Source organism: Sugiyamaella lignohabitans, chromosome A, assembly GCF_001640025.1.
Source record: "Sugiyamaella lignohabitans strain CBS 10342 chromosome A, complete sequence".
Classification (NCBI taxonomy): domain Eukaryota; kingdom Fungi; phylum Ascomycota; class Dipodascomycetes; order Dipodascales; family Trichomonascaceae; genus Sugiyamaella; species Sugiyamaella lignohabitans.
In genome coordinates, this window is record NC_031672.1 from 3341344 (window position 1) to 3364453 (window position 23110).

At 44.5% G+C, this 23110-nt stretch overlaps 8 protein-coding genes across 8 annotated transcripts; 3 read left to right on the plus strand and 5 right to left on the minus strand.

The window, feature by feature from the left end:
* Window positions 1-644: 644 nt before the first annotated feature.
* On the minus strand, window positions 645-1118 carry EMI5 (succinate dehydrogenase assembly factor SDH5; the record flags this gene model as incomplete). Its single annotated transcript, XM_018877899.1, has 1 exon — window positions 645-1118. One exon carries the CDS (start codon window positions 1116-1118, stop codon window positions 645-647), a length of 474 nt encoding a protein of 157 aa, XP_018735256.1.
* Window positions 1119-2660: 1542 nt separating this feature from the next.
* On the plus strand, window positions 2661-3743 carry ATG18 (phosphoinositide binding protein ATG18; the record flags this gene model as incomplete). The annotated part of the gene is made up of 1 exon (XM_018877901.1): window positions 2661-3743. The coding sequence occupies one exon, from the start codon at window positions 2661-2663 to the stop codon at window positions 3741-3743; it is 1083 nt and encodes a 360-aa protein (XP_018735257.1).
* Window positions 3744-4076: 333 nt separating this feature from the next.
* Window positions 4077-4370, plus strand: COX23 (Cox23p; the record flags this gene model as incomplete). The annotated part of the gene is made up of 1 exon (XM_018877902.1): window positions 4077-4370. One exon carries the CDS (start codon window positions 4077-4079, stop codon window positions 4368-4370), a length of 294 nt encoding a protein of 97 aa, XP_018735258.1.
* A 285-nt stretch (window positions 4371-4655) lies between these two features.
* On the minus strand, window positions 4656-6335 carry AWJ20_1052 (uncharacterized protein; the record flags this gene model as incomplete). Its single annotated transcript, XM_018877903.1, has 1 exon — window positions 4656-6335. One exon carries the CDS (start codon window positions 6333-6335, stop codon window positions 4656-4658), a length of 1680 nt encoding a protein of 559 aa, XP_018735259.1.
* A 2337-nt stretch (window positions 6336-8672) lies between these two features.
* AWJ20_1053 (uncharacterized protein) lies at window positions 8673-11816 on the minus strand (the record flags this gene model as incomplete). The annotated part of the gene is made up of 3 exons (XM_018877904.1): window positions 8673-8680; window positions 8751-11415; window positions 11502-11816. The coding sequence occupies 3 exons, from the start codon at window positions 11814-11816 to the stop codon at window positions 8673-8675; spliced, it is 2988 nt and encodes a 995-aa protein (XP_018735260.1).
* A 588-nt stretch (window positions 11817-12404) lies between these two features.
* EHD3 (Ehd3p) lies at window positions 12405-13307 on the minus strand (the record flags this gene model as incomplete). Its single annotated transcript, XM_018877905.1, has 1 exon — window positions 12405-13307. One exon carries the CDS (start codon window positions 13305-13307, stop codon window positions 12405-12407), a length of 903 nt encoding a protein of 300 aa, XP_018735261.1.
* Window positions 13308-13960: 653 nt separating this feature from the next.
* TOM70 (protein channel TOM70) lies at window positions 13961-15826 on the minus strand (the record flags this gene model as incomplete). Its single annotated transcript, XM_018877906.1, has 1 exon — window positions 13961-15826. One exon carries the CDS (start codon window positions 15824-15826, stop codon window positions 13961-13963), a length of 1866 nt encoding a protein of 621 aa, XP_018735262.1.
* A 5297-nt stretch (window positions 15827-21123) lies between these two features.
* Window positions 21124-23037, plus strand: CAT2 (carnitine O-acetyltransferase CAT2; the record flags this gene model as incomplete). Its single annotated transcript, XM_018877907.1, has 1 exon — window positions 21124-23037. The coding sequence occupies one exon, from the start codon at window positions 21124-21126 to the stop codon at window positions 23035-23037; it is 1914 nt and encodes a 637-aa protein (XP_018735263.1).
* Window positions 23038-23110: the final 73 nt, after the last annotated feature.

A 23110-nucleotide genomic window follows, 5' to 3' on the forward strand; every position in this document is an offset into this window, starting at 1 on the left:
AAATAATAATGGCCTTATTTTAAGAAGAAAGACTAATAAATAAAGTCACTCAAAACTATAGCAGGATCACAATCAGGCAAGAAGAGACCTGACAACGATCACCGAAACGGAAAAATTGAGAGTAAAGAACAAAATATAAGAATTTTTTCTGGCTATCGGTAACTATGCGATGTTGATGTTTGACCTTTCAGGGGGGCTGCATTTTTCAATTTAGGCTCATTCAGGGGTGCATATATCTAGCTCAAGCGTTGCTTCTGGCGGATCTATGCGCACGTTCCTGCTGATCTCTACATCACCTATGCTCTTAGAGTTACCATGTGCCCCTTATCAACTCTCTGCTGGTAGCAACTAGCACTCACAAAATATGTCTGGCAAGCCTCCGGCGGCTGGTGCTCTGCCATAGACCCCGTTACTCCTCTTGCTACGCTCGAGCCGGCTTAGCTAAATCTCTCATTGGCTATAGAATTGGCAGTGCTGAAGACTTAGTATGTATTTGCATCATAATACAATATATATATTTGGAACATAATTTTGTAACTTTGTCCTTGAAAAGTGTTACGTCTTGTCGGTAGAAACAATCAGAAGCCACGGGAAGTAGCAATTATATTTACATAAAATACCCCGTAGGGTAGTGAGGGGGGGGCTTAGAGGTCTGGCATGCGGAGCACCTCTTTCTCGCGGTTTTCAGCCAAATCACGCAGTTTGGCCATGAGGGGGCTTTTCTCCCATCTCTCAGGGCATGGCTTGACATCGTTATTTCTGGTAGCCCAATAGTAAATATCCCAGTCCTGCTCATCCAGGAGCTCGTCATACTCGTCCATCTCCTCACGAGACATAGTGCCGAGGTACACTTTAGCGAACTTGCTGAGAATCAAATCTGTTTCCAAAATACCTCTCTTACGACTTTGATATAATAATCGAGCACGCTTAGTCTCAGTCTCCTCACCAGGTCGTGGCAATGGTTGTACCTTTAACTCGATTTTAGATGTCACAATCTCCTCTTCAGACACGGCCGGAGCTCTGTTGTTGGTGCTTTGAAAACGGATGAGCAATGGTGCTCTTGACAGAACTGCCACACGACTGATAGGTCTCGAAACCAACGGTAATCTCCTCAGCATTGTGTATATGTCTTTCTCAGTAGATGTCGTTAATGATACCTTGAAATTTCTGGGGTTATGATCTTCCTTTTGAGACTCACCCGCGCCCGCGGCTGGTTCTGTTCGGGATCTGTCTCCGATTTACTCAGGGGGGAATGGAGGTCTGCCTCCGGCGGCTGGGGCTCTGCCCCAGGCCCCGTAGCTCGCTTCGCTCGTTTCTTGGACCTTGGGGAGAGTGGGTACTGAAATAGAAAATGACAGCGACTTCCGGAACAGTAAGGAAAGGGAGCCAACTGGCCTAAGCGAGATATAAACCAGCTGGAGCCAGACTATCAGTTTGACCCTATAAAATATCTAAAAACTCTTGATTCTGGATGAATGGAATGTCACAGAGTAAGAAACATTTAAGCATTTACCATTAGCTACTGAAGGAGTCTTTCAGATGGCCATCTCCATCAGCTATCAATCAAGTGTGCTTATCGCACATGTCAGCCTCACATCACGCGCTGCAGGGCACCACCCATATCGAACCCCTTAATTTACTATCAGACGCCATCAGAATAAGCAAGACCACAGCCAGCCACTACAAGTTTTTGGCCGAATCACTTTTTTCTGAGAAACAGCGATTGTTCGTCGTTCTGTGCGAGTGTCACCGAATTTTGTATAATACAGCCTGTCAATCTCGATCGTTTTGTTTTATTGGATCACTGGATCCTTCTGGACCGACATCAGCCAAAGCCCGGGTCATCCATTCATCCATCAAGCAACTCGTTCAAGGACTAGTTTGCAGTCGAAAATCCATTTGAAAGGGAAGAATCAGAAGAAAGAGAGAATTGAGAATTGGACAGAACAAACAATTATAGAGAGAAGATAACAACGGTAGGAATAGAGTCAAGATGACATCGCAGGATGTCATGAACTTTGTGAACTTCAACCAGGACTTCAGTTGCATCTCAGTGGGAAGTCGCAATGGGTACAAAATCTATAACTGCGATCCGTTTGGCAAGTGCTTCACCAAACGTAAGTACTACAATGATGGTTGAAAAAAGGACACATGTTGCTGGCTTTCTGGCCGTCAGTCAGTCTGCAGCAGTACTCGTACAGCCAGCAGTGAACCAATTCATTTCGTAGAAGCTGCTTCTAAACTAGCATTATCTCACCAGAATACTAACGAGAAATAGCAGATGGAGGAATTGGTAAGTCCAGGACACAAAAACCGGCAATCTGGACTCCCCAACGCAACGACTCGAGCGCAGCGAGAGGAGCAGCTGGGTCTGGGGCGGAGCCCCAGCCGCCGGAGGCAGACCCCTACAGCCATAAAAACAGGCAACTAACAGCGTCACAGGCATAGTGGAGATGTTATTTTGTACGTCGTTGGTAGCGGTAGTGGGAATTGGCGACCAACCAGCGTTGAGTCCACGGCGACTGAAGATCATGAATACCAAGCGACAGTCGACGATTTGCGAGTTGACGTTTCCAACGGCGGTTTTGAAGGTCAAACTGAATCGGAAACGGCTGATTGTGGTTCTGGAAGAACAGATATATATCTACGATATCAGTAACATGAAACTGTTGCACACAATCGAGACGGCGCCTAATCCCAATGCAGTGTGCTCATTATCGGCATCATCAGAGAACTGCTACATGGTATACCCCTCGGCTGCTCCAGTTAGCAGTGGCCTGAGTATTGGATCCGGTGTAGGTGGGGCTGGTATCGGTATTACAGGAAATGGTGGTGCTGGTGGTGCCGGTGGTGCGACCGCAGTCACATCGCCTAATCGCACGGGTGAATTAAAGATATTCGACTGTATCTCGCTCCAACCAGTAAATGTAATTGAAGCTCATAAGGGTCCATTATCGGTAGTCACGCTCAATAATGACGGTACATTGCTTGCAACAGCGTCGGATAAAGGAACTATTATCCGGATTTTCGCGGTTCCTAGTGGCCAGAAACTATACCAGTTTCGACGAGGTACCTATCCATCCAAGATCTTCTCTATCAACTTTAATCTCAACTCGACGTTACTGTGTGTGAGCAGTGCCACAGAAACTGTTCATATATTCAAACTATCGACCAAAAGCGGTGCAAAAGTATTAGCTCAAGGGAGCAACCCGCAACCTGGGCTGCCAACAGGGTACTCTAACAACTCAGCTGATGGGACTACATCTGTCTCAGAGGGTTCTAACGCAAATTCCACATCCAGTTCGGCATCAGTTGATGGGCCTGGCGATAGCAGTATTACAAGAGAAGATGACGACAGCGATGGTGATCTAGGAACTGGTGGTGTTAGTGGAGACGGGCTTTCCAGTGAGCCAGTTGGGCCCGTGAGATCAGAATCACAGGGACGATTTTCTGGAACCGCTGCCATGGGATTTATACGTAAACAATCCATCAGCAAGCACGTCGCAGGGTACCTACCCAACGCAGTATCGAACATCCTGGAACCAAAAACCCGCGATTTCGCCTACTTCAAACTGCCAGCACCTCCTGGAGTCAAGTCGGTCGTCGCATTCAGCAACTCATCAACCCACGCACTCGTGGTGACCTCGGAAGGCTACTTCTACCAGTACGCCATCGACCTCGATAACGGTGGCGAGTGCGAGCTCGTCAAGCAATTCTCGCTCCTCGACTCCGAGGAATACTAATATACTCTGCTAGCATACATACCCAAGCTCTAATAATACCATTTGTTGACGTTCAGTTGCCTCCGGCTGCTGGGGCTCCGCCCCAGACCCCATGGCTCCTGCTTCGCAGGAGATGCGTGGGGGTCGCGTGTGAATTTGGGGGATTGATTCTCCCAGCCACGGTTGACACGCCCGACGAAACGACTCGAGCGTAGCGGGAGGAGCCACGGGGTCTGGGGCAGAGCCCCAGCCGCCGGAGGCAGTCAGCGACGCAGGGTCTTCAAGCACGGCGTGATGCAGGTGATTTATAGTGGGAACATGCAAGAGTCGTGAAGCTTTGCTCTGTATTGCACCATGCCAATTGAACGAGACAAGTCCAAGGTGGACTTCACCAAGGATGGTAATTATAAATTTTTCCCAGATGAGCCTCTAGATAAGTTGCATGCCGACAAGTTTGCGTCTAAGGAGCCATCTCAGTTCTATGACCCCTGTGCCGAGGCTTCGAAGATGAGTCTCAACTGTCTGGAGAGAAACAATTATGACAAGTCGGCCTGTCTGACGTATTTCCAGGCATATCGCGATTGCAAGAAGACCTGGCAAAGAGCCCGTAAGGCTGCCGCTTACGGTGCATCCTCTTCTTCCTCGTAGAATTTGTTGTGAAGCTATTGATGAATGATAAGTTTTGCCAGCGGGGGGACAGCTCTCGACCCTGTTTCTCGCTTTTATTGTACATTGGTCGATATTTCTCAAAAACTAAAAGTTATTGTTCTGCCAAGTAGCGGTGCTATTGAACAGATCTGGCCCAATGTTGTGTGGCTTCCTGCTGGATATTCTAATCTAGCATCTTGGTTCTGGCTGAACATAAAGTCATGGAGAACATCCGTGTTTTAAATAACATATATTTAATATAAAATAGTTAACAATGAGCTTGTGTTAGAGCGAAAAATCCATGGCATCACTGTCGCTGTCACTGTCGTTGTTTCCATGCGCTGTGAAACTATGATCGTTGAGGAATGACTCTTGACTCATCATAGAACTGCTGTCGTCCGCTCCACCAACTGTTCGAAGAATATCGTTAACAATTGTCCGAACAGCCTGTCGAGCTGGCGTTTTGACAAATTGTCCAGTTGTACCCGCTGCAGTGGTGAATTGTCGTGTAACCGGAGGGGAGATGCCATCCATGATATGATCGATGTCTGAGTCTGTCTCATCGTAGAAAGTAGGTAGTTTACGATTAGCTGGAGTTGACGGTGGTTTCGAAAAGGCGTCATTTGTTTCGGTCCTCGTAGGCTGATGTTGCTTTGTAGAGGCTGAGGATGTATAATAAGTGTTACTGGCTGCTGTGGTTGTAGCTGTGGTGGTCGGATTATTAGTGTTACGGGTCGTAGTAGGGTCATTAAAAATATTCGTAGAAGGTTTTGGTTCTGGCGTCAGCCCTGATGCACTCTTTAAGGAAGATGGAGCTGGTGAAAAGAGCTCACTTTGTAGTTTTGGTGGTGCCACTATATCTGACATAGACGAATCTTCGTCCAAAAGATGCTGCAGAAAACTGCTGCGACGTACATCGCTAACTCCTGATTGTTGTGTTTTCGACGGTTTTGGTGTAGCTTGGATTCTCCAGTTTCGGTTGAGCACTTGGTGTCGAAGAACGCTGTTAGCTGCTCCTGTTGGAAACGGTTTCTGACTATTGCTTCCTGCCTTGGGAGTCCGTAAAACTGACTGCGGTATCCTTCCAGGACTCATGAGTCTAGTGACTGGCTTTTCGATATTAAAAGACGAATCATCCATGGAATTATCATATGCTGCATTTCTTGTATTCTGAGTATGGCCCATACCAGTAGGTGGCGCCAGTGTAGTTTGGTCGTTAAGCCGTAGTGGACTCCGATGGGGACTCTTTTCTGGATCTGTAAGTACAGGTATCCGTGATGGAGATCGCTTGATTTTGCGTTGTGATCCCACGGGTGACCCTAATTTCAATGGAGTCGACTGGTTTGCGGGGGTTATATCGTCGTCCAAAAACCTACCCCGACTTCTTCGAAAGTTATCCGGTGAATACTGTTGCTGTTGTTGATTTTCATATGCCCTATCTCTATTCAACCCTTGAAGACCAGTTTCAGGGCCATATAGCTGGCCATGACCATGGCCATGTTGACGAAGATATTCGTCCTCGTTGTCAGGGTCATATTCCTGTTCCCCTGGCATAGTCATATTGGTGGTATCATAAATGGACTCTTTGTCAATAGACAAGCTGCCCATTGGAGCCGCTATCTCTTCATATGTGGATAGGGTGACCTCAGCTGACGACTCCAAGAAGTCCTTCCAAAAGCCAGCATTATCCCACAATCTCCTTGATTCTTGAGAATACTTTTCAATGCTCGGTAAAATGGATTCAGAAATGATTCTATTTGCCTGTGCAAAGTTCTTGTCAATTTCTTGTAAAGCCAAAGTAATTGACTGCTCAGTCTTTTCCAGTTCTTCAGCTAGGGCCGTATTTGATGTTGGAGCCCCTGTATTGCGTGATCTGGTGCTTCCTGCTACAGTGAGTCTCCTATTAGCATTCGAAGTCAGCTTCTGAAAGGCACCGTTACCACTACCAGCTGTCCCTGGAATCATATTTAGCCTGTCTCTAGTAGACTCATATATCTTTGATCCATTTACCGCTGATTCAAGGTTGGATATCTGGGTCGATCACCTTCAACGCGCGTCACAATTCATCGCGTTACTGTTACCGCGCGTCAATTCTCATGCAAGATTAACGCAGGGTCTCTCAAATCTGTCAGATTGAACAACCCTGTTTTGGCCAATATCTCGATTTTATTCAGTTGAGATTTTAGGGATATTGAGTTTCTTGATCGAGCAATAAAACTGACTAATTTCTAAATAATTTGTTCAAAGAGAACTGCTGATAAATCAGTCACTCTGATAACTGTATAAAATAACCTGCTGCAGCTAATATCACATACTCCAACCAGATCCATAAGAAATTATAATTTAAACACTATGAAAACCAACACTAAATCGATACTAAATCAAATGAAGTCAGCTCAACGTTATTTTTGAATTTGTGATACGGATTTAGAAATTAGAAAGCCAGTCTGAAATAAGGCACCAAAGAAGAACATACTTCAGAAGACTCAACTAATCGCATATACGTCCTACAGATGGATTCTGACCAGTGAGGAAAAATATAATATATAATACATATAATATACAATATACAGTATAGCATAACCACTATAATTATCTCATCAATATGTACTTCAAGCTCGGGCCATAGATCTCGGACCCTAAAGTCACGTGAAAAAAGTCACAAAACCCTTGCCCTAAACGAAAAAAGGGGACGAGCTCGTCTTGTATCGGTTGATTAGCTTTGTATATCAAGATCTTGATACGGACAATTGAAATTTGAAAATGGGTGTTACTGTTCAATCTATTACTCCTGGTAAGTTGATACGGCTTTGTGAGACACAATTGAGCTGTGTGATAGAATACTGACTGAATTTTTTTTAGGCGACGGCAAGAACTTCCCCAAGAAGGGAGACCGTGTTTCGATGCACTATGTCGGAACCCTTGAGAACGGCAAGAAGTTCGATTCCTCTCGTGACCGTGGTCGTGCTTTCCAAACCGTTATCGGCGTTGGCCAAGTTATCCGTGGCTGGGACGAGGGTGTTCCCCAAATGAGCATTGGCGAAAAGGCTCTTCTCACCATCACCGGCGACTACGCCTATGGCGAGCGTGGATTCCCTGGTCTCATTCCCCCCAATGCCACTTTGATTGTAAGTAAACTCCTCATTTTTCTGATGTCTGTACTCATCAGACACAGCTGGCAGTGCAATTGACTAACTCAACGCTCTAGTTCGAAGTCGAGCTCCTCAGCATCAACTAAGCACCTCGACTGGCCACTCGTGTAATTATTTAGGTTATAATACAGTGTCACTTTGATTGACGGGTCTGCCTCCGGCGGCTGGGGCGCTGCCCCAGACCCCGTTGTGCTCGCTTCGCGAGCGGCTTCGGGATGGTGGCAATGTTTGGGGTGATATTGGCCCTGATTCGCTTCCCAACAAAGCGCCAGTCGTCCGAGCCTGCTCGCGAAGCGAGCACAACGGGGTCTGGGGCAACGCCCCAGCCGCCGGAGGCAGAGCAGGGAAGTACGGAAATGCATTGTCTATAGTGAAGGGTGTGAGAGGTCTACAAAAAGGGTCGATTTGTCAGGTCGGATGTTGGACGAGGCCGGCACGATGGGGAGTACTCGTTTGTAAAAGGTGTCGTACACCTTCAGTGTTGGCAGTGGCACGATGTCGTTGGGTGAGCCATCGGCCTGGTTTGAGCGGACTCGGATCAGGGTGTAGACGAGGTGTCGGCGGGTCGTTGGTAGGAGTCTGATGGCGACGTGTTTGGGTCCTTGCCAGGCGAAATCCGGCGAGGATGACATTGTTACCGCATATGTTAGAATGTGTGAGGTGGCGTTTTCGATGAAATAAGATGCTTCTAGGACAGTGGGTCTCGAGGGCTCCCGTTGCTGAAGTTGTTGGTCTGGTTGCTGTTGCTGAGTTTCGCTGTTTGGATCCTGTTGAGCATGCCGAATGTCTTTGATTGCAACTATGACTCTCGGCTCGTAGAGTGGAAGATGCAGTCTCACTGGAGACACGACAAACGAATGGATTGTGGCAGAGTCTGGTCGTTTCCATTTGATCGTCAGATTAGCTTCGGCTGATACTGTTCGAACGTCCTGTGAACTGGTCCGGAAACAGTCAAATACAAAGCTGTGTTTGATGGAATCGTTGTGGACGAGCTGATTGCCAGCCTCGCCAAGCTCTTTCGGCTGACGACTAATGATTTCACACGCAACGTCTTGTGATCCACTCGATACTACTAAAGATGTGTCTACTATAGACACCTCTCCCTCACTTAGAAACAGCACTGACGCCATCAGCTCCCATCTCTTGCGGATCACAGGACTATGTGAGATAGCTTCATCGGTAGATATCGTATTGTTCTCGGTTTTGTCATCTTTGTAATCCGTAATACCAGGTACAAATACATTGTCCCAAGGAACTGGATGTGGTCTTGGAGCGACATCAAAATTGACTCGAAACGGTTTGGTAACGGGGATTGATACTAGAGCACCATCTTTGATAAGTGTAGTCTTGTCGGTATCGGATTTGAGATAATATTTCACCGACAATTCTAGGGATATATTGTTGACAGCCGAGTTGGGCACTTGCAACGTCAAAGATTGACTTGATTTTGATGCTGCTGCTAACTCGTGGAACTCGCCGCTAGTTTCCTCTTCAGATTTCTCTGTATTATTGACTGGCTCAGACTGGCTGCTGTTTCTGCTTATCCAATTGAGGGAGATTGCCTTGCCTCCATCAGTGGATGCAGTTCCATCGACCTGAAGTAATATAGGTTCATCTTCCTGGTTTTCCACAAACACTCTGACCGTCAGTGTCTCACCCGTGGATGCTAAACTTGGAGCGTCACTTGTAGTGACAACTTGCGATGGTCGAGGATGAACTTGCATACCATGAGGAGGCGAGTTAGGGGATGTACGAATATGTCTATAAGCGATTTTGTTTGGCTCATTCTCAACAGCCCATTGAATAACTGGAATAAGGGCATCTTCAGTTCCTTGCTTAATCTCTTGTTGAACCTCGAAAAGAGGATATTTGATATCAACAAGGACTCTCGCATATTCAACGTCTCCAAGCTGTTTTGGAACGAGATGAAGCTGGAAAACTCGTGCCACATCTTTAGTAAAAGACAGGTTTGCTTTGAGTTTAGTTGTTTCACCGCTATTCTTGTCACTTTGTAACATGAACAATTGAGAGTTGGGTAATGTTTCATCATGAATAAGAGTAATTGGATTATTATCGAACCCTCCTCCTGTCACGAACACTTGAAGCCTACTTACTGTTACCGAATCAGGCGATTTGAACAGCGGAGATATTGTAATTTGAGCGTTGACACCAATACCCGTGTAACAAGACGAAGACTCAAATACGAATCCGGCATCAAACATTCGTATTTCTTGTCTTCTTCCCAATTGGAACACTGGTTGTGGGTCGGTATTTTCTCCAAAGATATCAACAGTTTTCTCGTTAGTAGTATCAGTACTAGAATCAGTTAAAGCCATGAGCTCCAGTCTTGCTGCTACTCCATCAACACTATTAACCTCTTCAGCACAAAGCACAATTCCTTCTAATAAAGGAATCAAAAGCTGTGGCCATTGATCTTTGCGGTATATTGCCACTGCCTTTTTGTAATAGCCAAGTCCTGTCTTATAATCCTTGGCTTTAGCGTACAGGTCTGCCAGTCGCGAATAAACCAATCCAGTCGATCGGGTGCCAGTAGTGTCCTCTAAGTCTGCTAGAGCCTGTTTCAGGAGTTCTAAACATGATTGATTGTAGTCAAAATCGCCACTAAAATAAGGATCTTCATCTCTAGCTAGTTCGCCTTCATTCAATTGCTTAATGAGGTCGTATGCCTGAAGAAATAGATACCCGCTTCTCGGCAATCGCAGGACTGAACCACCCAAGTCTTCATTGTGGGTTGATAATTTAGCCATTGATTGGTCTTTAGGGATAGCAGAGTTGCCGGTCCATGAGACCATTTCTGCCAGTCGCTCAAACTGATGCGCTCGCCAGTTTATGTATGAAAATCGTTCTGTCGATAGTCCTCGTTTCTCGATTAAGGTTGCAACACTTTCCAAGTGAATACAAAACTTTTTGTATGCAACGTTTGGCTGCTCCGTCAATAAGCAGAGGTTGACGATTTTAAATGCGATTATATCTAATAGCATTCTGCCCTGACACCATCTCTCGCTACTGTGCGCTGATATACCTGTTTTCGTCCCGTTATCAGGAGTCGTATCTCTATCTGCTGCCGGTTTATCAGTGCCTTCATCTTCTCTTTCTTGTACTGTGAGCTCTGGCTGTGAGCTCTGGCCGGTTAAACTCAATGTTTCGAATAATTCTAAAGTCGAGTCGTATGCTGTTTCATATAACGTTAGAGCTACTTCCAGTTCTTGTCTGTACTCGGCCATAGCAGCAAGCTTGAAATTATATCTTAGCTCCCAGCCAACATTTGGCAGCGGGGGAATTGTCAGCTTTCCTACTTCACTAGTAGACAGGATGTTATTTTGACCCCGCTTCCTTCGTAGAATTTTTGATATTGTTGTTGCAAACTCCTGAGACTGAGCATAAGCCAGCTGACATATTGTTTCTGCCAGGGTCTCCCGTTCAACCTCCTGACTCTTTTCTGGTAATACAAACAAACCTGTTCTAGCTGCCAGTCCTGTGCTTCTTCTAATATTATAAATACGATCATTAATGGCATCAGTGACTTCTCCTTCAACTAACAAAACCACAAGTAGCTTGATTCCACGCTCCTGAGCTTGGATCTTAAGCTCGTTCAAAACTCTGACCAAATCTTCATCCACGGCTATGCTCTTGCCCAGTTCATGAACACTGACAAGTGTTGCTGGAACCAAATACAAATACTTCTGAATCCAATCTACACTTAACACTCCATCTGGAAACAATTGTGAATTGGGATTATGTGGACTAATTGCTGAGTGCAAGTCGCCATTATTGTATTTCTTGACAAACTCCTGCTTTGGAGCCTGTCCTGCTGGTAGTTCTGTGTCAGATCCATAAACCACTTTTTTCGTGGGTAGCAGTTTAAATGTTTTCTGTAGAAAAGGTTAGAATGCTTTACTAGGAGAAGTTGTTTCAGGTGACTGAGATACTACCTCAAAGTTCGTGGTGAAAGACTTACCCTATCAATGAATTCGATATGTAGGAGATAATTGATCTCTCGACGGTTTACCCTGAAAGATTCAGGCTCCCAATGGGTTACAACCCGAGATTTCGCAGCCAATCGAGACTTGAAATCTGCTGCCAAAGGTGTCACAACGACTGGAACTTGACGAGATGCCAGCTGCTCGCCATGAGCAGTTAATGGGTGTGATTCGACCACTCGCTTGTATGCTTCATTGTTTGCAATATCTACCTCTGAATTCCCAGTTTCTAGTCCAGATACTACTAATAACGGTGTGAGATGACTGAGAAAGTCGCTCGGATAGACCTCCATCACTATAATTCTGATACAATTGATATGATTATGAGTTGAATTCGGTGAAGCAGGCAATGCCCTATAGACCTATTCATGATCACGTGATATTGACAGGTATCAGACGGATTCTGAGTGCAAATAGTTACAAATAGGTTTCAGTATCAGAAGATACTATATTAGTGTCTTCGGAGCTAGAGATTTAGCAATTGAGGGTTTCTAAGAGCCAATATTAAGCCAATCTGAATATTGTTCTGACTTCAGTGAAAAAGGGTGATATTGGCCTCTAACACCAGTAAAAGCTAGAGGTGGCTAATTTAAAAGTCAAATAATACATCTTTTAGACTATCTTTTGCTGGAACCCGATCTTGATAGAAATGATTGGTTTCTACTCCTAAAAGATCAGTATTTTGATGAACCATCGTTAATATCGACGATTGATAGACCCTGCATCAAGAAAGCACCTACATTGAACCTAAATAGGTTGTATATTATCAGTACTTTCTTACAGCCAACAGTTTAACTTGATTTCATTTACCTGAATACAAGTTAAAAAGATAGCATTCAGTATTTATTTAGTTAAATATTCAACAGCAGCTTATTTGCGGCTTATTTGCCGGTAAAGCTGGCCTTTCGCTTTTCAGCAAACGCAGCCATACCCTCTTTTTGGTCTTCAGTTCCAAACAGAGTGTGGAATACTCTGCGCTCATATTTGAGACCTTGCTCAAGAGAAAGGTTATATCCCTCATTAATGGCCTCCTTGGCAGCCTTGACAGCCAAAGGACTGAATTGAGCAATCTCAGCAGCAGTCTTAACAGCTTGATCAACAAGCTCTTCAGGCTTGAAAACCTTGGCAACCATACCCCATTCAAGAGCTTCTTGAGCCGAGAAGTTACGACCAGTAAGAATCAATTCACTAGCACGAGCCTTGCCAATGTATCTTGCAAGTCTCTGAGTACCACCAGCACCAGGAATAACACCCAACTTAATTTCAGGCTGACCAAAAACAGCCTTTTCACCAGCATAGATAATATCAGCCATCAATGCCAATTCACAACCACCTCCAAGAGCATAACCATTGACAGCAGCAATAATTGGTTTCTTAACTCTAGTCTGATCATTCCAGTTTTCAATGAAATCTTTACCATATACCTCAGCAACAGTCTTGTCTTTCATTTCTTTGATATCAGCTCCAGCAGCAAAAGCCTTTTCAGAACCAGTAATGACAATTGCACCGATTTCGGGATCCTTGTCAGCATCGAATAGAGCGTGGTTCAATTCTGCAATCAAGGGAGAAAACAAAGCATTTAAAGCCTTGGGACGATTCAAAGTAACTAAACGAACACCAGTGGCTGGTTTGGAAACGACAATGTGCTCATAAGAGCCACCAGTTGAATAAGCCATTCTGGCAGTGAAAACAATAGGAGTACGACCTGTAGAAACAGCCGCTAATCGGAGACAAGCTAGAGATGTGGTTGCGCCAATGCGAGAAGTGCGTAACGAGGCAAACATTGATTTCCAACGGATATGTAATTACACGCCGGGATTATGTCGATTTTTTATACACCTTTCAACGGAGTCAGTATTCCGTAGCTTTCTAAGCAGATTCCAGGTATCAATTCAACTCCACAGTTTATAACATGCAGCGAATCCCTTTAATATAGCGTTCTTCGGGAGCCAGTTCCGGCTATCCTCGGAAATATCTCGGCCAGCACAGCAGATTGTGGGGTCAATAACCCTAGCCCACATTAGTTCGGGTAATGTCCGGGGATACCCCTGAGTTATCAATCGAATCACAGGACCTGGTCTCAGTCGGCTCGAACTGGATAATTTGAATTGAGGGAGATATTTTCACTCGACTTTTCCGCTTTTGCGGGAAGTCCCACTCAATTTCCCATTCCAGCAGTACCTCGCTCCAGGGTCCAAGAAACGAGCGAAGCGAGACACGGGGTCTGGGGCAGAGCCCCAGCCGCCGGAGGCAAAACCCCCTTCTCTCAGACTTTGGGCTAACTCGAGGAGCTCACAAAGAGCTTTCGAAGAGAGCCCGAGAAGTAATTGACTCGGGACATTGTCCCGAGCCACCATAGTCAAAATACAAAAAATATAACTTAGAAGGGTCCTTTCAGATATATATATACACACAAGTTTTATGGGCGGTCGCCAGGTTACATATGAGCACTCTGGCGGCTGATGGCTTCCAGACGCTGACGAAGGGCAGGGCGTTCCTTGATTATGCGCAACTGGGTACGAGCAGCCTCAGCAAATGACAGAGCTTGTACACGTTCGGGAACAGTACGAGCGATTTCAGCATTGCGTTCAAACAGCTCGAGAGCATCCTCAGTCTTGTTTTGTTGCAAGCAGAATTGAGCTAGCGTGCTGATAGCAACATCACTGAGAGGGTCGATGGTGACGGCCTTGCGACAGAGCGACTCGGCTTCGGCAACATCTTGGTTCAGTTGGAAAACAGTAAGGGCCTTGTTAACAAGAGCAAGGACATTGACAGTACCGACAGACTTTTCAGTTTCAAGTTTAATGGCGATATCAAACTCTTTAAGAGCATCAGGACCACTACCTTGATCAAGAAGGATCTCACCGTAGTAGTTGTGAACGTCAGAAGACTTGGGGTACTTCTCAAGCAAGTTGCGGAAAGCAGTAATAGCCTCGGATGTAGAACCTTGTCTATATTGGGCAACAGCAAGTTGGATGTGAGAGTACATGAAGTCAGGGTTGAGTTCGATACTTTGCTTGTAATCAGAAATAGCAGCGTTGAAGTCAGATGTGAGGAAAGCGATTTGTGCACGGTGGTAGTATACATCAGCAGATTTAGGATCCAGCTTAAGAGCTTGTTCGAAATCTTGGTTAGCAGATGCCACGCTTCCTCTCTCCATCTGGACACTAGAACGTTTGATATAAGCTTGGACAGTAGGGTGCAGTTTGATACTCTTTTCAATGTCATCAAGAGCCTCGTCTCCCTCATTAAGAAGGAAGTTAAAGGTACCTCTGTATTCAAGGGCAAGAGCAAGAAGTTCGTCATCTTTGATCTCATCAACAGACTTCTTGATCAAATCAAAGGCTTGTTCATAGCTCTCAGCAGTTTCCTTGGACAAAGCGTCGAAAGCCAATTTAAGATTGTATTCACCAGTACCCTCAACAGCCTCGTTGAGAGAAGCAGGCAGTTGACGTTCGTGGAATGAGTTAAGGTAAGCAGAAACAAAGCTAGATGAAGGCAAAGTTTTAGGTTGTGTGGCGTACTTCTCATTAGCAATCTTTTCAGAGTTCAATCTCAAAACTCTGTCAACAGCATTGTTCAAGTTCTTATCTTGGAAATCACCCAAAATACAGGCCGAAGTGAAATCAAGAATAGCATCGGGGTATTTCTCCAACTTCTCCTCAGCAATGGCTCTTCGAGAAAGACATTTAATATAATCAGGCTTCAGCTCAAGAGCCTTGGTGGTGTCTTCAATGACTTTTTCAAAGTTTTGCAAAGCAGAGTAACAGGCGGCTCTGTTAGAATAAAAGATAGGATCAGTAGGATCACACTTGATAGCACTAGAATACAGCTCAATGGCCTTTTCATACTTTTTACTGCCATAGGCGTCGTTACCAGCTGCCTTGAACGAGGCTGCTAGTTTTTGTTTTTGATCAGCTGGGAGCGATGTGACGACGGAAAAGTCGTTAATAACGGGATATTCTGGAGCATTGGCTGATTCCTTAGTTAATGGGAAACCCAGCAATTCTGTGCCAGATGACTCTTTAACGGAACCAGTGGCGGCGGCACCTGTAGCAGTTGCAGCAGCCGAGGCAGCCTTCTTCTTATTCTTCTTTTTCGATTTCTTTTTTTCAGAGGTTCCTGCAGTTGGAGATGATGAAGAACTGGATTCATTATCAGCCTCTGAGGATGTCAGACTGGGTTGCTGACTCAACACATAGTACAAACCAGCACCAGTACCAGCTGCCAAAACTGTAGCGGTTACAATGGCAGCAGTCTTGTTTTTTTCAACAAAATTGCTCAAACTACTCCAAGCAGTCATTTTTGTATTTGCGAATGAATGTGAGCTAGGATATTAACTTTTGTGAATTAATGACGCTTCTCTTTTATACAATCCGGAAGACTTCCCAAAGAAAAGGTGCTTCTTTTCTATTCGACTAGACTTGCTAAATATTGTTGGAAATTATGATTCTGGACAAAGAATCAATTCTTCAATTAAGTAGGCCTATTCTCCTAAAAAATCCAACTCTCAAGCGTTTTACTGACTTGAAAATCCAATCCAATTGTTAGAAATTTCAGAGGCTATTTGTGTATATACCCAAATTTTTCACATATTGGGAATACCCTAACCGCGCTAGCGCCGTGCGACGAGAGTGAAGAGGGGGAAATAAAAGTAGTATATTACTAGTGAAAGAAGGGATTTGGCCAGTTCATATCTATTGTAGTTGTTCTAATAAACTGCCGTAGCTTCCCCATTGACATGAGAGTTTTGAGTGGGTGCAGGTAGGTATGAAAAGTGAAAATGTGTATGCCGGTTCTCCTCCGCTAGAGCCTGCAGATCAGACGCAGGGCTCTCACTAGCCATGTAGATCACAGCACCGTTTGGAATTCGATCTATTAGTAATCGGTGATCTAGATTTCGTTTAACAAGTTCTGACAAATGCTATAGTTCTCGTGTAGGAACTGGATGTGAAAGGTACACTCCGAGGTGTGTTTTCAAGAAATGAAAATCTCGGCTAGGGGTCTTACCCGTAAGGTGTCAGAGCGTTTTATCGCTTATTATATCGTTTCAGACATTTCTCTGGGGTCTTAGACCGGGCCCAGACTCTTCCTTCTCGATTGAAGATTATCAGGATTACCTAAGCTATTACCCAAGTTTGAGAGTATTCTGTCTTCGGCGACTACCTTATTGGCTAATGTTGACAGGTCTTCGTATAATCAATTAGCTTGAAGTATAGAATTGTAAATTTTTAATTTTTACGATTGACGAAGTAGTTGAGCTTATAAAGTTTGTCTAAATTAACACTTGAAGTTGGTGAGCATCTTGTTTGAAATTAATACTTGAGGTTAGCGAAAACTTTAAATGTGATTGACTGGTTTCAAAGGTTTCAAATACATGGCATTTTTCTGATCATGGTGGTTCATGAGAAAAAACTCGCAAATTGCGGGATTTTGGGACCAGTTTCATGGACATTTACAATATGTTCAAAAGAATATAAATATGGATTGAAATATCCTAGTTATGCCTGGCTCTTTTCATCCTCATCAACACTTCAACCAACAAAACCAACTAACTAATCCACTCCTTTGTATTAACTACATTCTTTACACTCTTTTTCACATTTTTCAAAATGGTTCCTTCAAGATTTATCGCCTCTGTTTTCCTTGCCATCTGCGCTGTCAACGCTGTTCCTATGGACGCTTCTGAGAGCACACAGCTCGAAGCTCGTCAGAACCCATTATTGGACGGTGCTGAGAGCGGATTCACCAACTACCGTCAAACTGTCGACACCTTGACTAGACAGCTTCAATCTAACCCTGGTCACTCTAACGCTGACCGTATGGCCGCTGCTATCACCGGTGTCGATTCTCAAATTGATAATGCCATTGGAACTATATCTACTGCCCTTGCTCCTTTCACCTTCGGTGTCTCCAAGGCCATTGGTAACTTCTTGCTTGGACCCTTCGTTCAATCCGTTACCAACGGTGCTGAGGTTGTTCTATCCAACCTTGTTGGTGGTGCTATGGATGCTGCTCAAGCTCCAATGGTTGCCAGTTTGAGTGACAATGTCAGCAGGCTTGTTCAACACGGTCAGCAATACAATGTTGATACCACCAGACTCGCCAACATCAATGCTGAGATCCAAAACCACCTTCCACGACTTGCTGCTCGTCAAAATCCACTTTTGGACGGTGCTGAGAGCGGATTCACCAACTACCGTCAAACTGTCGACACCTTGACCAGACAGCTTCAATCTAACCCTGGTCACTCTAACGCTGACCGTATGGCCGCTGCTATCACTGGTGTCGATTCTCAAATTGATAATGCCATTGGAACTATTTCCACTGCTTTGGCTCCTTTCACTTTCGGTGTCTCCAAGGCCATTGGTAATTTCTTACTTGGACCCTTCGTTCAATCCGTCACCAACGGTGCTGAGGTTGTTCTCTCCAACCTTGTTGGTGGTGCTATGGATGCTGCTCAAGCTCCAATGGTTGCCAGTTTGAGTGACAATGTCAACAGGCTTGTTCAACACGGTCAGCAATACAATGTTGATACCACCAGACTCGCCAACATCAATGCCGAGATCCAAAACCACCTTCCTGAACTCAACTAAACTTTGTCAGTTATCAACAGGTGGCTTCATCCGGATGGATTTCTCTTTTGACATATTTTCTTTTTACTATCTTATATTTTATCAATACAAAAATTTAACTAATAATCTAGTACGCATGCTGCCAACTGATACATGACCCTGACGATCAATATGCAACGACCTGCGGGACATTCATTTCTGTGCCAGCCAAAATATGCTTGCTCCAAGCATTTTTTCACTGATAAATGGACCCTAAATAATCATACTCAGTCAAAAAAGGTACAGAGTTGATTTGTTTTATGAAAAACCTCAAATACCAGCGAATTTTCAAATTCAACCGGTTCTACCCGTTTCTTATCGTTTCAGATATCTTGCATGCTCTAGACAATCACGGCGTCTTCTGCAAGATACCCTTACATCGGCATGACCATCTGGCGGTCAAATCTCTTTGTGATGAAACTGTATATTCTGTCATCCTCATTAAAATTAGGAATACTAGGTCAGTACGACTACAGAAAAAGCTATAGCTGACAATTACATTTAACTGCACCTGAGAAAGTAAGTTGGTTGTTCTCGCAACCCACTAAAGTCTTGAGACGATCAGTGAGGTCAGGTGTCATTTGTTTGCTGGGTCACTGCAAACTCATATCAGTTGACACCGCTCATCTACTACAACAAATAGGAACAGAATAATCGAAGCAACTGTCTAGCGTATTGTATTGTATTGTACTAGGATATTGTTTTGTGGCTATTGCCAAGAATGCCCATCTCTTTATCTAACGACGGGGATTTTCGAAATCACCGTAGAGGTGGTAGCTATTCAAACTCGGCGTCAGCGGATAGGAATCGTGATGGCAGATCAGGAGTCAATGCTACATTATCAGGTATCTTACAACAAGTTTTAAGAAGCCAGTCAGCAAGAGCAATGGGTGATTACTCTAGAACACCTTCTCTTGTGAGGGCAGGAAATGTATCCAGACGACCTTTGGTGTTTCTTGACGATGAAGATGATGATGAGGGGCAGAATCGAGCCATTCGAGAGCGTCACGCCATAATAATGCAACAAGATGATAGTGAACGAGATCGAGACCGTGAAAGAGAACGTGATGGCGACAGAGATGTCTCTTTAGGCCTAAGAAATAATGCTAATATTCGGACCAATGGCTTGGCCTCCTCCCGTATTGATATATACAGTGATATTAGACGACCTCGTTCAAATGCAAATATCGACAGAAATATGTATTATTATGAGTACTGTCCAATACCAAGACAGACTCCTGATGAAGTGTACGCCAATCTTCGGTCGCTACGGTTACGAAGAAGTGAGGTGCTTGATCAATATAGTCGTACTCCAAGAGAAGAAGACCCTAATAGTAGCGGATATGTTGACAAGCCATCAGTGATTGACCCAGTGCTGGACTTTCTCAGAATCGAAAAAGGACTCGTAGATGAATCTATTAGTAACCTGAAATGTTCGTGGCTGCGAAGTGGGGCTAAGTTCACTGGAAGTCTACATCCACCTGTGAACATGTCGAATCGAGATACTACCTACAGCAACCAACTGAATGAAGATGACAAGGGACTTCAAGTGACAATTGGTTCTGTTGAATATAGTCGACAGACCGTAACAGGATCTATGACTACGACAGATAGTTTATATTCTGTGAATTGTCAACCTATTGACGAACACTGGACAGGAGAGATCATAGATCCATATGATTTCTGCAGAGACGTGGTGCATTTAAGACAACGAGAACGTAAAGAATATGTAGGAGGAGTTTATACAAGAACCAATGTCGTTTTGTATATCAACAATCGACCAATTGATTTCGAAAAACAATATCTAAACTTCTCTCGGCTCCGGAGTTTATCGCTATTCTCGATCTTCTCACTGGAAGAGCTGATGCACCACATGGCAGATCATGATTTTGCACGCAAACTCCGACACCGTTTTATAATAATGAAGTGGAAGACCTCGTCACCCGAGAAATACTACTTCAGCATGCTCTGGAGAGGGTCTGGGTATATTGAAGGGTTTGTGTACGAACCTCACAAGGAGTTCCAAACTCAGAAATTCGACATTTGTCCCGAGCGACGAGGGAACATGGGCTTCCCCAGTTTTTCCTTTGCATAATTGTTATTTATTTTATATTTATATTTATCCATTGATAATCTTAAAGAAGCTTTCCACGCGGTTGTACTCCTGTACGGTTTCTACAACGGGGACCCACTGGAGTTGATCCAGAAGAACTCAAGGCTATAAATGACCAATTCGAGCACGGAGAATTATATGTGAAACCGAGTAAAAGTGTCGGAGCCAAATTCTTCCCGTAATGTCAGGGCTGCCGACGAACGGATCGCCAGGGCCTGGTTCGGATTAATTTTCGCACCGTTGCAGGGTACAGCTGACATGTCTGGTGCCGGTGCGGCGATACCTTTAGGCAGGTTTAGACCGAGCAGAGGTGCAAGTGCACTTGGAGAAAGAGCCGAGGTGAAAGTACCGACGGCATCAGCACCCGGCCGGCTCCAAAGTGACATGCACGGAAGAACCGCACGTGAAGTCAGATCTCAAGGTTGTTTCCTTGAACATGCTGAAAAATGATTGCTAAATGACAATTTCCTCAAATGTTTTGTTTTGCCAGATGCTCCCTTGGTCCGATTCCAGCTCGGCTGACGGCCGGAAGGAACCAGAGTGAACTTACTTTCTTTAGTGAAATTGAACGGCTTTTACAGCCGGCAATGATGCAGGTTAGTGGGGCATCGACATACCCCGGACCCAAATGGGTAAGCCAGTAGTTAGAAGGTGGGGTGTGGGAATAAATGAGCTGCAGCTCGGTCGGTGGCCGGGTTACTGAACCGATTTGTCGGCCTATATATAACGAGGCATATTCCCCGAGGATTGATTACCTTACACCAAAACATTTGGAACATTTGTATCTGTTTTTATATCAAAAAGATTTAAACAGGATTAATTTTACCTTTGGTAGATTAGTCGTCGTATCATACACGTCAGTTGTTTTACCAAATGCTCTCTACCAGGCTTGTGCCTTTACGTCGTTCAGTGAATATGGTTTCTCGTTCTGCTGTCAGTAGTAGTATGACGCTTGGTCTACGGGCCAATTCGACTGGGGCTAAACTTCCTCCTCCATATGTTGAGGATATTTCAAAAGGTGCTACCTTTCGATTCCAAGATTCTTTGCCAAAATTACCGGTACCAACTCTTGAGGAGACTGCTGTTAAATATCTTCGTTCAGTAAAGGCTATTGCCAGTCCTGAACAATACTCCAATACTGAAAAGGCAGTAAAAGAATTTCTTAAACCAGGTTCTCAAGGTCCAGAATTGCAAAAGAAATTGCTGGCTAGAGCCAATGATCCAAATGTTAAAAACTGGCTTTCTGAATGGTGGAATGAAGGTGCTTATATGGCCTACAGAGACCCTGTAGTCCCCTATGTCAGCTACTTTTATTCTTACAAAGATGACAAGCTACGTACTAATCCTGCCACTAGAGCAGCTGCCATTGCCACTGGTGCTTTGTCGTTCAAGAACCAATACGATACCAAGACTCTAGAACCAGAGTATATGAAGAAACTGCCCATTTGTATGGATCTATACCAGTACATGTTCCACGCATGTCGTATTCCCGTAGAGGGAGCTGACCAAATGGCTCAATATCCTACTGACAACAATACGCATATTATTGTCATTCGCAAAAATAGATTTTTCAAGGTTCCTTACATTGTCAATGGCAAGCAACTTAGCACTTCAGAACTTGAGTTAGAGTTCCTTAAGATCTACGACCTTACCAAGTCACTTGGTCATGGACCTGCTATTGGTGCTTTGACCAGTGAGAACCGTGATAAGTGGACCAAATTCCGTCAGCAATTACTTGCTGCTGATCCTAAGAATAAGGAGTCACTCAAACAGATCGAAGCTGCTGCTTTTGTCATTTGTTTGGATGAGGGAGCTCCTGTTACCAGAGAAGAGCGTGCTCACCAATATTGGCATGGCGACGGTCAAAACAGATTTTACGACAAGCCTTTGCAATTCATTGTTGCTGACAATGGAGCTGCTGGTTTCATGGGTGAGCATTCCATGATGGACGGTACTCAGACTCACCGTATCAACGACTATCTTAACGATGTTATTGTTAACAATAAGATTGAATTCGGAACCAGCACTGAAAACAGTAGCAGTCACAAACCCGAAGAAATCACTTTTGGTCTCAACTCTGAGGTCGAGAAAGCTATTTCTGAGTCGATCCAAGATTTTAAGGAAGTTATTGGAAAGCATGAATTGTCTGTCTTTGCCTACAAGGGCTACGGAAAGGGATTGATTAAGAAGTTCAAGACTTCTCCTGATGCCTATGTTCAGATGCTTATCCAATTGGCTTATTACAAGTATCAAGGAGAGTGTCGTCCAACTTACGAATCTGCTGCTACTAGAAGATTCCAATTGGGTAGAACTGAGACTTGTCGTTCCGTGTCTCTTGAATCTGTCAACTTTGTGAATACTTTTACTAGTCCTACAGCCAGCAACGCTGACAAGATTGCTGCTGCCAGAAAGGCTTTTGATAGCCACGTCAAGTATATCAGTGATGCCAGTGCTGGCAAAGGTGTCGACCGTCATTTGTTCGGTTTGAAGAAGCTTTTGTCTCCTAACGAAGACGTTCCTGCCATCTTCTCAGATCCTATGTACACATACTCATCGTCATGGTTCCTTTCGACCTCTCAATTGTCGTCCGAGTACTTTAACGGATACGGATGGTCGCAAGTCATTGACCAAGGATTTGGTCTTGCCTACATGATCAATGAGAACTCGATCCAAGTTAACATTGTCTCCAAGGGTCTAGGCTCTGAAAAGATGAGACACTATCTCGAGGAGGCTGCTGATGAGCTCGGCGAGCTCTTCTCCAGCGAGCTCAATCAATCCAAATTGTAATTATGTAATAGATTGCTTTCTGCTCAATAGTAATGATTATGCCCGACCGCTCGTGACGTTCACTCTTTTTCTA